Genomic DNA, 15,864 nt, shown 5'->3' on the forward strand with positions numbered 1-15,864 from the left:
ACAAGCAAAAAAATTAATCATGCTAGTAAGAAATCTAGATTGTGCACATATTTAAATTTTAAAAATTTATGCTTGAGAATAAAAGATTTTTCTGGAAGAAATGTGTTTCTGTGCATTTCTGCCTCCAGTTCAGAAAGCTCACATTGGCATAAGGAACTGTGTGTGTTTATCATGGGATGGAAAGAAGTCAGGAAAAGAATTGTATGTTCATCTTTAAAAGAAAGTCCCCGAGGAGAAGCATTTATAGTTAAGTAAAATCAGCCCAAGGCTGTTTAACGTTTTAGATGCTGTTGAGGAAGAACACCACTCCACTGAAGGAGTAGCTGTTTGTGCTGCTTCGACAAATATTAATGACCTAATGGAGAGGAATGCGTGTTTGTGCACGCAAATGCATACGCAAATGCCTGGCTTGAACACCACCTCTCAATGTGCCCAGTCCAAGTGAACAAAAAATGGTCTCTGAGCTCCGACAGATGGGCTCCCACAGATTTTGTGGGCAGTCTAACCCTGTTTGCCAGAGGTTATCATTCCTGCAGCAGAAGTGGCACCCCTGCACCCATTGGCTCAGCCATAGGCCAGACTTTACTGTGCCTGGCAGCACCACTATGTCAGAGCCCTCAGACACAGCAGCTTGTCCTTCTTTCCAGCTCCCCTCAGTAAACAGCCTATTTTCCTGACTCCTTTTATAAAGTATATATACTATACACAGTATATACACATACTTATGATTGTGCATGCACACAGATACGTACTTATCTATATAGCAACTGTAAGGGCTATCTTTTGAATTTCCCTGAAAGCATGCTAGCATGCTAGATAGATGGGACACAATTGTTTAGAAGTATAAAGGCAAAAAACAGAATATAGTACAACAGTGAAAACGATAACTTGGGGCAAAGCCATTTCTGAATTGTAAGTGCTAAGTTTTACTTACTTACTTAAACAATAATGATGTGTTAAATTGAGCTACTTTTGAATTAGCTTAGCTTAAGACTTTTAGCTCTACAGATTTCTAGCAGCCTGATTCCTCAATAACAACAACAACAGAATCTATACATTGTTAATCTGTTAAAGGAGAAATGCAACCTCGATTCCCATGTGAAGCTCTTTGATGCAAGGGTGTGAATTTCAAGTTAATGTGTAGGTTATGAACCTAAATACATTTGGAAGGCTGACAAGAAGCAAAGACAAGAGTTTGAATTTGCTTATGGCTAGGGGAACATGCACTTGCCCGCTTCTCATCCATGGAGTCTCAATTGTTTGTGTCCATGCCAAGATTCATCCCTGCCTGCCTGCCCCTTCCTGTCATGCTTACTGGTCTTTCTCTGTCTCCTTGTAGAAAGTGCAAATTGTTGTGACTGTTTTGGACTATGACAAGATTGGCAAGAACGATGCCATCGGGAAAGTCTTTGTGGGCTACAACAGCACTGGAGCGGAGCTGCGGCATTGGTCAGACATGTTGGCCAACCCCAGGCGGCCCATTGCACAGTGGCACACCTTGCAGCCCGAGGAGGAGGTAGATGCCATGCTGGCAGTCAAGAAGTAAATTAAATTAAATTACATTAAATTATGAAGAAGAAGAAGCCTTTCTGCATTTGCCCACATAGTGCTCTTTAGCCAGTATCTGTAAATACCTCAGTAATATGGGTCCTTTCATTTCCAGCCATGTGTTCCTGACACAGATCAGTTGTACTTTTAAATTCCTGTTTTAATTTGCACAACTTTAAATGTAGAGAGCCTTCTAATGGCGCTTCATTTCACCACTGCCCCCCCAGATCTACTCTTCTTTTAAGCAATATGATGTGTAGATAGAGCATGACAGAAATTATTTATTGTATCACACAGTTGTATATATACACCAGTATGCTGAGAATTTATTTCTAGTTTGTGTATTTGTATGTTGTAAGCGTTTCCTAATCTGTGTATATCTAGATGTTTTTAATAAGATGTTCTATTTTAAATTATGTAAATTGACTGAGATATAGGAGAGCTGATAATATATTATAGGGTAACTATTGTATCGTCTGCATTCCAGAAAAAAAATTCCAACTTGTAAGGCACTAGTAGTGTTACACTAACATCTTAAAGGACAACTTAAATCTGAGCTTTCAACTGGACCATTCTAATAACACGCTATGCGTAATCTTGGAGGGGCACATCCAATTTGGTAGACTTCTTTCACGGGCAACTTAGCATGATCTGAGCAGTTCCATGGCTGACCTCAAGGAGATGTAGCCAGAAGCCAGGATATAATTTTTTTGTATATATTCCAAAGCAAACACATAACAGACTGAAATGGCTTTTGATTGAAAGTTGAGGAAGCAGTTCCATAGGAGGCAATGGTTTCATCTAACATACAAAGTAAGAACATTGCAGAGGTTGTGCAGAGAGGGGGGGAAGGGAGGGGGGAGATGCAGCGGTCGTGAAATGCTGCCATGAAAACAAGAGTAGCTCTCCGTTATCACCTTTATACAAAATTTGCATACTGTGAATTCCATCCACGATTTCACATTATAATGAGTTTGCACATTAGACTTTGTAACAAAATATTTTATTATACTAACTCAGATTAGAAGGAATGCAGAATATTTTTTAGACACAGCCGTGTGAGTTTATTATACAAAATAGTTTCATGGTAAACAGACAGTATTGTAATCCCATCAGAAGATGACAAAATTTAGCCATAGTTCTAAATGCACTTCAAAGTAAGCCAAAAGAGAACAGCTAGTGACCTTTTATATACTATTTATACTTAAGTTTTAATTTGTCCTTTAAAAAAAAGTGAAAACAAAGAACAAGTTCTAGAAAACTGAAGCAACCTCTTCTGTATACTAGATGCTCGTTTCAGGAGGAGTTTTTAAATGTTTTCAATGTTATTATGTAGTAAATGGCACTATTATGAAGCTATTAGTCATTCCATAAGAGTCTTGAAAGACTGCTCTGTGTATCACTGTGACTGCCGTGTGTGCTTAGAAATGTAGTTTTCTCAGTGGATAGCAATCAATTTATTCCGTAGTGATATTGTAATAATACTGCCATTCCCTTCTACTGCACTGCCGAAGGAATGCATAGCACAAGCAGTTCTAGTTATTACGGACCAATTTAGAACTGGAGAGCTATGCAGGGGACAAGGAGGCTATATTGAATGGGTTGACCACGCAGCATTTTGTCAAGCCCTGTGCAATATTCCACATTTCCAACCTCCTTCTCCCTCGCCCCCTGCCGCTTTACTGTAGATAATCATCTTACAGCTAGCCAGCATGTCATCTCAGCTTGTACCATCTCATCAAGTCAGTTAGGGCATCACTTCTATCTCATGTACCGTCCTTTGAGGCCTCTTGCTTATCTTTCCAAGCTGTGAATATATTTATAATGTTTTGAGAAGTTCATTATTTTCAGTCATGCAAACTACCCCAGAAATGCGGAAATGCTATACCTTTTGGAGGGAGGCATGAGACATTAATCAGTGATGTTCTTCTCAATTGTATCTAAAAGAAATTATTGTTAAAAAAAAAAAAAATGAATGTAATCAGGGAACTGTGTGCTGAAAACGAAATTCTTCACCCTCCCTCAAGACTCTGCTTCTGAGAGAGGTGTGACAGTCTGAGAGGTCAGTGCAGTGACAGCCAAGCTCCAACATTTTCAGTGCATGCGGAGGGTAGGAGAAGCAGCAAAGAAGTGGGAGGAGAGTAAAAATCTGGATCTCTCCCCACCTCCAAAAGTAAGAATAGCAAGACCTATTTTCTTTCTTTTTTACATGAAACATGGAAAAAACACAAGTGAGACATTTTCTGATAGAAACAGGCGCATACATGCAAAGCATCAAGCTGGAATACTTAAAAATCTTGATCTTGAGGACCAAACCCCACCAAAGAGGAGAACTAGACAGTCAGCTTTCCAGTGTAACAGCAGATACTCAGCTTCATGGTCTCCAGCTTTCAGTTGTTCATTCAAGATAGCTGCAGGTTCAAACTGCCAGAACTGATTCATTGTGTTAAGGTATTCTTAATGCTTTCTCTTCCTACACTGCCAGACTGAATGTCACCGTAGAATTGGTTTGTAAGGTACTATGATTCTCAGAGACTGAACCTGCTATATGACCAAGATGACATTTTCATCCTCAAAGAAGCCACATGTACCTTTCTGACAAAGCTGTGTGAAGTATTAGAATCTGATGCTGTAGAAAGATCCTAGTTGCCTTTGTGTATATTTACTGCCTGCTTGAGTGTTTCTCTGTGTGGGTTTTCTCTGTATCTTGTAGAAATGTTTGGGGTGTTTTATCCTGCCATATCGCTCGTGGCCCGCGAGCTGACAACTTTAGCCGTATTTTACCTTCATTTTTGATGAGGTGGTTTATATTTTGTTTCACTTTGTGTAGTGACTTCCCACAGTAGAGTTTTCCAATTGTCGTTAAAATAACATACATATTACACAGATATTCAATAAAAATGTTTTATTTCCTGTTGATGTTTCAGTGTTTCTCTTTTGATCTAAAATTTTAGAAAGACATTTCACTCTTGGACCTTAGTACAATCATTAACTTGGAAGTATAGTAAGTGCAGTGGCACAGCGCCTTTAGAGGGGCTGTGAAAGCTGCTTTCCCCTGCATGGCCCAGCCAGCAGTTCTCCAGGAGGTGAATTCTCTGTCTCTATTGTAGATGAAAGCCTACTACCCTGTTTTCCCAAGAAGTCTGATTATTTGCAACCAAAAACATCATTTCCTATCAAAACATAGACTACCTTCTATACCATGACCAGAACTCCAAGTAGTTACCTCTGCAGTAAGTACTCCTCCAGCCAGTTGTGATTAGAGAGTTGTTTGTTTGGAGAAAGATGGTATGTTTTAAATTACATCCAAAAGCTACTTCTAATGCTGACCTTAAAATCATGTCTCTTGTAGACTAAAGATCAGTAAATAAGAGATAAAAACGTTACATGGGAAAAAAAAAAAAGATATGTGAAGAAGTGAATCCACGGATGAAAAGTGATTGAAAAGCACTGTGTTAAAAAACAGCTGAAGTTCCTGAGCCTACCAAGAGAAACAGTTCAAAAACAAACAAACAAAAAATCTGTAGCCCTGTTTGTTTTATGTAACATGCAACATTTTCCACAGCAATCCCCTCTACCTTTGCCTTTTCCTCCACCTCAGAAGAAGTATTATCATTCCTGTCAGGAACCACACTGTGGTAATTACTGATATGCATCATTTTAACCATACTTTATCTGCCATTGCCTGCATCAGGCCTTACTAAGAGCTGGAGCTCATTGCAGGCATTTTCAGAGTTGACCCTTTTCCCTATTCCCACTGCTCAGAAATTGCTCTTTTCTCCCAGATGTTCGGTTTTTTTCAGTCTAGAGTCAGTGAGCACCAGACAGACCCATGCCACTTTGGTCATCAGCGAGTGAGAGCACGCCGACATCTTCTGGTGGACCTAATGGGTTTCCCAGCAGTACTCTTCCAGATTGTCAATGACTGGGGTCATCATCTGTGGCTTGTCTGCCGTGAGACGCTGCCTGTTGGTCTGCACGAGCGAGGTAATGCTCTTGTAGTGCAGTGCGGTTCCCCAGAGATACAGGCAGGTACCATGTTATGGAGGTATGAGATGCTGCTCCTCCTTTCCTCGACATAAGCTGTTGCATCCTCAGACCAAGCATGTACTTCCCTAAGAGCATCACTTTGCTTAAGAGCAGACTGAAATCTATGAAAGTCGATAAAAATACTTTTGATCCAGGCTCTATATCTAACACCCATTTTGGATGATCTTGAGAATACCAAAACACTTTGTCAATCAAAAACAGTTCTTCCAACAGGGCTAATCAGTTAAAGCCAGTTATTACAACTAATGTAAGGAAAAATGCTTCATATAATAGCTGTTATACTAAGTGAGAAACGCAGCAAAAATTACCAATTTTATTCAGCTCATTTAACCCCTAATCAACTGTCAAGAAAAACATTCTTCCCAACTGACAGATTGTTACCAAAGCAAAGGATCTACATCTCTCGATCTCTTTTCACATCATGAGTCAATGAAAGTTAATTGCCTGTTAGTTATGCAAAGCAAGAATTAGAACATTATATTTTCTGATTAAACTAACACTCAATGCCCTTATTTATTGATGCATTAGCATTTTCACTCCAGGATTCCAGTTCAGTTTCTTCTATACGTACTGTCCTGCTTTTCAGAACATACATAGAATCATCGAATCATTAAGGTGGAAACGACCTCCAAGATCATCTGGTCCAACTATCCCCCTACCACCAATGTCACCCACTAAACCATGTCCCTAAGCACCATGTCCAACCTTTTCTTAAACACCCCTAGGGACGGTGACTCCACCACTTCCCTGGGCAACCCATTCCAATGCTTGACCACTCTTTCTGAGAAGAAATGTCTCCTTGTTTCCAACCCGAACCTCCACTGGTGCAACTTGAGGCCATTCCCTCTAGTCCTATCACTAGTTATCTGTGAGAACAGACCGACCCCCACGTCTACCACAGTCATGTCCAGCCCCTATTTTCAGTGTCAGTTCAGACACTGTTGTTCATCCAGGTGTTAAAGAAAGCATGGAATATATTTTTCTATATATACCACAAGAACTTTTACCCAATCTTAGTTGCATTTACCTTATATGCAGTAAATCCTTCTATGCTCAATAGAGAAAATACTTGTAATATTGCACCAAAAAGTAGTATTTGAAAAACTAGTCCAGAGAAGAATTTAACTTTCTGTGGTACCTTGTGAATGATACCTACAGCAGTATTTTCAGACACAAGAGCCACACTGAGAGGTTTATTTCAAGGTTTTACTGCATTCAACATAAAAAAGAAATTTCTGTAAAGAAGAGAATGACCTAGACATCCTTAATGGAGGTTATGAAGAGGCCAAATAGGCTGAGGAAATGAAGACAGTTCTTCAGGCTTTTGGGGTGAAGGAGGGGGCAGGTCTTTTTGTTCTAGACATGCACTGCACAATAACATACCAAGATTCTGAACAATCATTTAGAAAAAAAATAAAAAATAAAATACTTCATCTTCTGACAGAATCAGACTTACCAGTTTGATGGCTGACATTTAATTTCTGTCAACCATTTCATATCTTTGTATACTCTTTTATTACTTACAACAAGGAAAGCTCTGTATCACTGATGTTATACACCAAACACAGCCAACATCAGTTTTTCTCAAAAATAGAAGACTGGTGCACAAGAGCAGCAAACTATTCTCTGATCTGCTGCTATTCGTGATTATCCCACAAACCTGTAAAAACCTCCCAGATTTTGTTTGTATTCTCCCAGAGTCCAGGGACAGTTCTCTCCTTGTACTTAATTGTATTTGTACCTTAGAAGATTTCATGACTCTTCCTAAGAAGCAGAAGCACCCACTAAAAGGTTGTTCCAAAACACTGACACGAATCTGTCATTGAAGAATTCCAGGTTGGGCTTAGGCTATATCTGTCTGCTCCCTTGGACCATTCATCACAAAGAGGAGGATCGCTGGCTGCAAATCCTGATTGAAAGCCTGGCAGGTTGTAGCCTGGAATGTAATGCTGAAGTCAATTCTCTTGCGCTTAGTCAGAAACATTATCATCCACTCATTCTGATGAACTCTGAGGCTCAGTATCTTGCATCCTGCACAAGACGCATTTCTTCTTCATGAAACTAGCAATATTATTAAACTTTTTTTTTTTTTTGAGATATTTTCTGTGACATTCACAGAGTCAAATGGCTTTCGTATATTTTCTTTCTTTCATGTGAAAGGTTGCCTCTAGTGTTTAAATCAGTTAGGAATTTTTAAGCCACCTCTTCAAAGTTAATAGCAAGTGGCTAAATTGCTTAATTGGCAAGTGAATGCATTGTAGCTACAGATTTCTATGACACTAGAACTAGAGAAAAAGCATCTAGCTACAAATTCATACCAGAGTAAAGATGATTCCTCATTAGGCTTCATACTGCCTTGTGTTTGAGACTTCTAAGTCTCCAGAATAAAATGCTGAGAAGATTCAGGTTACCATTGGTGTTTTGCTCCGTGTTTCAGAAAGGTTTTTTCCCCACACAAAGAATGACATGTCTCACTTCAGTCCAGTGGTAAGAATTGTTTAATGCTCTCATTCCTTGGAATTAACACAAATAGCTGCCTGAAAGATTTGAGCACCATGACCATAACTAAATCTGCAGTAATTAGTAATGCAACAATGGCAAGCAAGAAAAGTAAGCAATCTTCTCCAGCTGACATTTTAAGCACAGATAACACAGGGGAATAAATGTGAAAAAGACAGGAAGAAAAAGAAATCACTTGCAGATCAGGGGACCATATTGTTGTCTCTTGCCATACTCTTTCTCTATTTCATTGTTATATCAAAGCAACAAGATATTTTCTAACTAAAATTCTGATCCCATGTTTGCTCCGCTTTGTGTTGTATTTACTGTGTTCCCTCACCCAGCTGAGCAGACTCTTGTATTGTTGATTCTTCTCTCGGTTTCCTTCTCATGTTCTACCTCTGCTTAGCCAACTTTCCTTTCCTTTCTAAAGTTTATTAAACCACTCTGTTACAACTGGCACCTAACTGTCTTTTAGAAACATGGGTTGAGGAAAAAACACTGAGTTGCAAAAGCCTTTGCAACCAGTTGACACATGCTTCAGAGTAGAAAGTACAAAGATGCTACAATCACTTCCCACAGTACCTCCCTGTACATGTGCAGTTTAAAGTGTACTTTCTTCATGGTCTTATTATATATCTTATTAGCAATGATGAGTCATACCAGCACTTCAAAGAAGTGCAGTGGCACTTTTGATGGAGAAGAAATGTGATGGACAGGGCGATACTGAGCCTTTTCTTTTCTTTCTGCCCTGCACCAGAATTTCTAAGTCAGTTCCCACCAAGACTTCCATCATCTCAAGTGCCTTCATCAAATCTCTTGTAACCCTTTACCCAAGAGAGAGCAAACTGTGTCTGCCTAGCACCATAATGCAAGCACATTTCATTATAACCACAGTAGCTGAACAATCAATCCGAACTGCACGTTAGCCTCAGCCTGTCTCCTCCCAGCCTCGTTTGAGGTTGGCAGCACAAATACTTCACTCTGATCACATACTAGGAGGACCATCTCCACTCTTGAGTCAGCTTAAGCAGCTTTGACTTCTTACTTTCTCCCTTTAAGGCATTTCAAGGGGAGCAAACTTTTGGTCACACCACTATCCCATATCCACTTTCAGTTTTCATATAAAGAAAAATTCACATGATACAGACATTAGCAAACATTACACAGAATGCCAATATAGTTGAAATAAAAGTAAACTGCACTGGAATCCAGATTTTGAAATGTGTTGGTAGAATTAGCAAGTTAAACGGGAACTTCTTCATTTTCCTGCTAGCCAGGCTGTTTTATAGTATCTTTACTTTCTTTCATATATGTGTGCATTAGTTATCTCCTAGTTGACAGCTCCATAAATCCTCTCACATTCTTGATATGTTCAAGGATAGATGAGGAGCTCCTTCATGACAGAATATTTCATGTCCCCACAAAATTACACAGCATGTTCCTTGACTAACAGCTGTTAAATACAAATATGCACTGGTACACTGCATTCCTCAGCACCTCTAAAACAGTAGGTCTCCTCCACACGTAAGCAGCAACAGACTGCTCCCTGCTGAGTATATACAAGGCATGTACAACATTTTCCCACTTCATTTACACCCACTTTGTTGCCGTGTTTGACTTCTTTCCTATGATGTGCACCACGCAGAATTCTGGTCCACAATTTGGGAACCTGGGCATTCCTATACTAATAATGCTAGCTATATAAACTTCAAAGCCAAAGCAAAAGTCTTCAAGATCCGATGCTTTTAACTTTGTAGGTCTGAAATTACCACTGACATAATCTACTAAACAAGCATGTTATTGTTTGTCAAATCATCTTAATCAAAAGTCCTCTGGATTTTCATTATCCTTAAAGATTGTTGTACCAAGAGAGCAAAAAAAAGGAGGGAAAAAAAAAAAAGAGAGAGAGAGATTAATGTCAGTTCCTGATCATCTCGTTAACAATGTGTTTCCATAGTGTAGAACAGCCACTTACCGTGACATGGTTTTGTAGAGATAGATCTGTTTTCAAAATCCTGCAAGAATTGTACCCTTTTCATCTGAATTACTTAGTAGAACATATGAAAATATTTGATCCTGTTAATAATCTAAAACAGTTATCCATGGAATGCATTTGGTCTTATTAGCAGCAACATGGTCTTCTTTGACAGGCAATATAATTCAACACATGCTTCCATAACACAGCCACTGAGTACTCATCAAGAAAAAAAAAATCCAAACACTTTGGAAATTACTGATCTGGATAATACCATGAAATAACCAGTTCCTTATACATGGCTTCTGGAGACTGTCTGGAGAATACAGTCCAATATTAGGCCTAAAAGAAACCAAGGACTTTGTACACAGCAGCAAGCAAGCTCTTTGCTTACTTAGTATGTGCAGGTAGGCAGGCAGGCAGTTTCCCTGTGTTTAGTAAGTAGAGTGGATGCAGCAAAGACCTAAATTCAGGTCATCCTCTCCACTAGAAGTGGGTGAATCCAGGGAGATAAATCTGAGGGGCAGTTAAGGACTTCAGCTTGGGCAGAACTGGGTTTCACACCGTCCCTTTTGACTTCCCCTTCCTCTCTGCATGGTGTAGCAGGCATACAAGGGAGGTGGGAGGTTTACTGCTAAACATAACAGCAAGGAGCAGGAACATCTGTATTTCAGGGAGGTCCAGCATTAGTCTCATCAGCCCAGTGACCCATCAGCCTCTGCCTCTCACGCACCAGCTGTGCCAGAGTGTTAGCTTAACCTCCCCAGGCTTCTCCCCTTCAGATCAATGAGTGCCAGTTCATACACAGACATGGACGATCCATCTTCTGGACTGTGCTGATCCTGTAAATAAAAATTGTGTGAAACACTGCCTTTCTAGGTTTCCAGCTGACACCACTGGCAGTAACAGTACCCTGCAGCTGCATGCACACTGTATTTTCTTCTCTGCTCGAAAGTCCAGGGCTACATTTCCCAAACCTTCTCTGATTCCAGCCACAGCTGCAGCTAATTTTTTTTTTTTTTATGTCAGGCTTACTATCCTAGATAATTGAACTTCTTATGTGTTTAGGAGCTAATTAAGTAATCGCTGGCCCGACGGGCAGAATGTTGCAGTGGGATGATTAGGTTTGCCTCCTGACTCTTATTGTGTTGTGTGTTTTTTTTTTATGGAATCTCATGTAATTTACTTCATGTGTCTCCTACCTCTCTTTCCACATATGTAACTAGGAAAAAAAAAGTTCTCTCTTTGAGAATTTGAAGAAAACAAGTGTTGTAGGTAGTATGTAACAGTTATATAGTAACAATAGCATTAATACCCTAATTACAAATTTTTATAACTAAGTGTTTTTTCAAGGTGCGGTATAAACCTCGATCATGATAGCTCAAGAATTGTTTCAGTAAGGAGTTGGTAAGCATTATTCTTCTCTGTAGGCAGAAATTGAATGCCACTTATTTGACCTAAGGTTAGTTATAGTCCATGCAGAGCTGCAGCAGTGATTAGTTTTGGTCCTGACAGCAGCTCCAACCTCAGGAATATCTGCAGGCTCTCACTCAGCAGTAAATTATCACTGAATAGTTTTTTGAGATTTCACAAAGCCGTTTGTGCAGTATCTTGTGGGGAGTCAGTGTAGAAACTATTCCCGACTAGCCACATGGCACCACACATTTAGATTTTTCACAGAGAACTGATGTATGACAGTGTATCTGAATATGCCTAGGAAGGAAACTAAAACTGCAGTACACTTTCACCTTAGAGAAGAACATCATATTGGTTGGTCTCTACTTGTAAGCGAAACTACTGGTTTGAAAACTAACCAAAGTCTCCTCTGAAAAACAGTAATTCTAGACACCCTCAAATAAGATTTGTGCCAAGGTAAAGAAATGGTACACCATGTGCAAGCACTTCATCGCTCATTCAGGATGGATTAAGATGAGAAGCCTAACTTCTGGATATAGAGCTGGAATCGATCAATTAGCTGGACTGATGAATTAGCTTTCCTTCACATGCAACTGTCAAGCTTCAACTTTTTTTCAGTGCAGAATATTCTTTCCTTATGCTTCAAACATTTTACCATCTTATGTTCTCTCTGTGCAGCTGTAGCTCCACTTTGTGGAAGATGAAGAAAGCAGAGAGTGAACCAGGTGTATTAACTGCATGAGTACGAAGAGGATTTCTGAAGGTAGCAGATGTATAAGAAATGTGGGTTTTCAGAATCAGCCAGCAAAGATTAGTGAGCAATAAGATAATTTCTCATTCTTTTTCAATTTGAAGGGCACTCAAATATTTCCAAACACTTTGCTGTATTTCTTCCTTCTACCCAGATCCAAATATACAAAATCAACTGTAAAATTCAGCAAGCTAAAAACTGAAGGCAAATATATTTCCTATATATCTAGATACGCAGCCATGGAAACTGCCTAACCAAACATCCATTTTTCCAAAGGAAGAATGAAGATTTTTCAGTCTGTTCAGTATCCTGTTGAATATTCTGATAGAAATTGCTTATTTTATCTCTCAGGAAATTTACCACTTCTATAGTTAATGCTGGAGCTGAAATGGCATGGTTTTGAGTGTTCAGCTGCTACAGTTATGAATGTTCTTAAAGGAATGTAATAATAGCTAAAAATATTTAAATTATATTTATGATTTCTTTTTAAAATCTTTAAAATGTTAAAATCTTTAAAAATGTTTTTCATACAATGGAAAAAGACTGGCTATCTGTTACGGCTACTTATTGACTGGACAGAACTGAAATGATTTTACAAGGAAAATGATTTGGAATAGTGATTTAAAAAAAAAAAAAGTTATTACTTTTGGATGCTGCAAAATTTAATTCAATTTGTAATGTGGGTGGGGATTTGTTTTAAGACATATAACTATAGGTGTCCACATACAGGTGTATACAAGTGCACCTGATGTGTAACTGCCAGTATAGACAGCAGAGATGTGGTCAATACAAACAAAGCAGGTTAGATAGCAATTTCACTCACAAGACAGGGAGTGTGTACATTAGGGAGCATCCTCTCTGAGCTCCAGTGACTACCATAGAAGTTTAGGCACCCAGTGCTCATGTAGAGACTGAAAGGGCATTTCAATTTAATGTCAGTGTCAAAATAAATCCCTCATAACACATCCAGAGCTACCTTCTAACAAATTGGCTTATAAAGCATTATTCTTGTACTTAGCTTTGAAGAGATTTTGAAGCAGTTTTTAGGGCTTTCAGTTCCCACCGGCTCACCACAGCAGCCATTCACCTGGGGGGAGTTTCCCAAGCAGGCCTCTTCAGAAATCGAAATGTCCTCCTCCTAGCTTTAGCTTAACTCCAGGGAAGCTGACCATGTAAACAGTCTGAGCCTCCGAATGAAAGGAATGCAGAAAGGAATGAAGATGAAGGACTAGAATGTAATTCCTGTAAACAAAACCATCAGCCTCTTTTAAATTAAACACATACCTATCTTCCTACTGCTTCGTATATGCACAGCGGCTCAGTAAATTCCTCGGAAATATGAGAGGCAGAAGTCCAGCATGCTAGAAGACATTGCTTTAAGTTTTACTTAAGGAAATGAAATTTCTGAGAATCTAAAGCCTGTACTGTTATGAGGCTTTGTGGCTACATCACAGAAGTCCCAAAGCTGTGAGATGCTGAATGCATTCAAAAAAATTCCTTAGACTTCACAGTGCAGTTAAGATAAAATTTATCTATTTGATATATGCTTCAAAAAAAGTCGTGTCGTCTCCCCACCCCTCCCCTTTATTTTAATGTCATGAAAATCAAGAATTCTGCAAGGGAAAATTAGGAATAACTCCAAACACAGAATTTGTGTAAGATATTGTGTATGTAAATGAGATGGTGCGGAAGAAGACAAATAAAATAATCCTGAATGGTTATGAAACCATTGTCCTCAGTAGGACAATTTCACAAAAACGGTTCAGTTTTAAACTTTAAGGCCCCATAATTTTCTTGTTCAACTGCTGTATAGGCTATTGTGCAATACGGAAATGCCACCAGAAGATGTCAGGCACGGACTGTGAATGCCACCACCTCTACACAAGGGGGTGGCAGGGGGAGAAGCCTGAACAAGCCAAACCGACAGAAATAAACATTCAACTGAAAATCACTTGACAGGCACAAATGTCATTGCTAATATTGTGTCATTACTTCATCCTTCAGAAAAATGTCAAATTGGGAAAAATAGGACAGAAGAGTTTTTGATGTTGTATTGCAAAATCAAAAGTAAAAATATCTCTGGTCTACTCTTACTAGCTCTTTTAATACTTCAGAAGTATTATACTTTGTATATATATTTTTTTGACTAAGACCAGAAAAATGTTTCAAACCAACATACTTACATGTATGCCTGTGTAAACTCATGCACGCACACAGAAACCTGCACGCAACTGGGATCAAAGCATGACGTTTGTTTGATATGTGCTACAACAACTTTCTGAAACTAAAATTCACATAGTAGACATTGTAAAGTCTGTAATGACTGAATAGGTTTGAAAACAAACATAGGGAGAACTGTGTTTGACTATTGCACTTTTTATTTCTGCATATTCCCTTTTGGGGTACTCAAGAGAAGATACAGATTAGTATGAATAGAACAGAGTTTAGTAAATTGTAGACCTAAAGGTTTATGATATTTAAGACTAGTGCTTACCTACTCTTTGGATTTTGCTCTCGCTACAAAAGAATTTATTTTAGTAGATTTTATGACGTCTTTTCTATTTCCTTACACCCATCCATAATCTTTACTGAATACTGTGATGACAAACGGAACAATAAAAACCCTCCCATGTGGATTCACTTCTGCCCAGTGGCTAGTGCTAGGCAGGTAGCAACTGGTAGTCTATCTGAAGAGATTCTGAGATAATGTGGTTTTGTTTTTTGTTTTTTGTGTGTGTTTGAGTGATTTTGTTGTTTTAGTTTTTGTTTTTAATTATTAGTGGTCCTACAGAAACAGCAAGAATCACTGGTGCTTTACCAGCTTTAGCTCCCTAAAAATTTGAGATGTGATGGGTCTGTCTTGTCTTCAGCTGGTGATCATCTCCACATGGTTCAGATTCAAATAAATTCAAGAAATAGAGAGAAAAGTTTGCATTTCAAATGAAGAGCCAGTGTCCTTTTTCAATGCCCCAGGACAGAAGGGTTTTGCTGTCCCAGCCATTAGTCAAAAATGCAGTGGGGGGTGGGGTAGTGAATAGATTTTTGGTTCAACTATTCTTTACGAATGTAGATCTAAAGAATTCTATCTCCAGCATTAAAAATACAATTAAAGCCACGTCTACAGCAGAAAACTACTTTACTGTCTCTAAAATGTTCACAGCATTAGCAGTAAGCAACATTTACTGTTGAGCAATCAATTATGAATTTACAAATGCATGCTAATTCAAATATCTTGCAAATTGATGGGTAACGTTAAAGGCTAGAGCAGATGCAGCTGTAATACTGCAGCTTCATTAATCTGTTAGTTTCCTGCAACTATAACTTTGGTACTGTCCATATTTCACATAAATTGATCACCATTTTATTGGGATTTTTTTCCTTGTCATTTTGTTTCAATTGAGTAAAATGAGGATAAACTACACATAACTTGAGTTTGACTCAATCACACACCCATATCTACTCCATGCCAAACCAGCCTTGAATTACTTAAAACCTCTACTCATCTACTGACCTGGAGTACTGGAATTTTTAATGGAGCTAATAAACTAACACTGCAGGTCAAGAGAAGAATGTTGAAAATGGGAGACAGTAAACAGACTGGCCAAGAGACGTGACTTCATCA

The 15,864-nt window shown here is 38.8% G+C and overlaps 1 protein-coding gene across 2 annotated transcripts in view; it reads left to right on the forward strand.

Annotated features, from left to right (window-relative positions):
• The window catches only part of SYT1 (synaptotagmin 1), a 355,350-nt gene extending 349,930 nt beyond the window's left edge, over positions 1 to 5,420 (forward strand). The window contains exons 11-12 of one of the 2 annotated variants that reach the window (XM_035544091.2): positions 1,340 to 1,542; positions 5,352 to 5,420. In XM_035544091.2, the coding sequence (XP_035399984.1) occupies positions 1,340 to 1,542; positions 5,352 to 5,406 (258 nt within the window). In that variant the 3' untranslated portion in view covers positions 5,407 to 5,420. Of the gene's footprint in view, positions 1 to 1,339; positions 4,700 to 5,351 lie in introns of those variants that run through there. The other variant, XM_035544092.2, reaches the window with a different exon arrangement.
• The last annotated feature ends 10,444 nt before the right edge of the window (positions 5,421 to 15,864 follow it).

Source organism: Cygnus atratus, chromosome 1, assembly GCF_013377495.2.
Source record: "Cygnus atratus isolate AKBS03 ecotype Queensland, Australia chromosome 1, CAtr_DNAZoo_HiC_assembly, whole genome shotgun sequence".
NCBI classification, from domain to species: domain Eukaryota; kingdom Metazoa; phylum Chordata; class Aves; order Anseriformes; family Anatidae; genus Cygnus; species Cygnus atratus.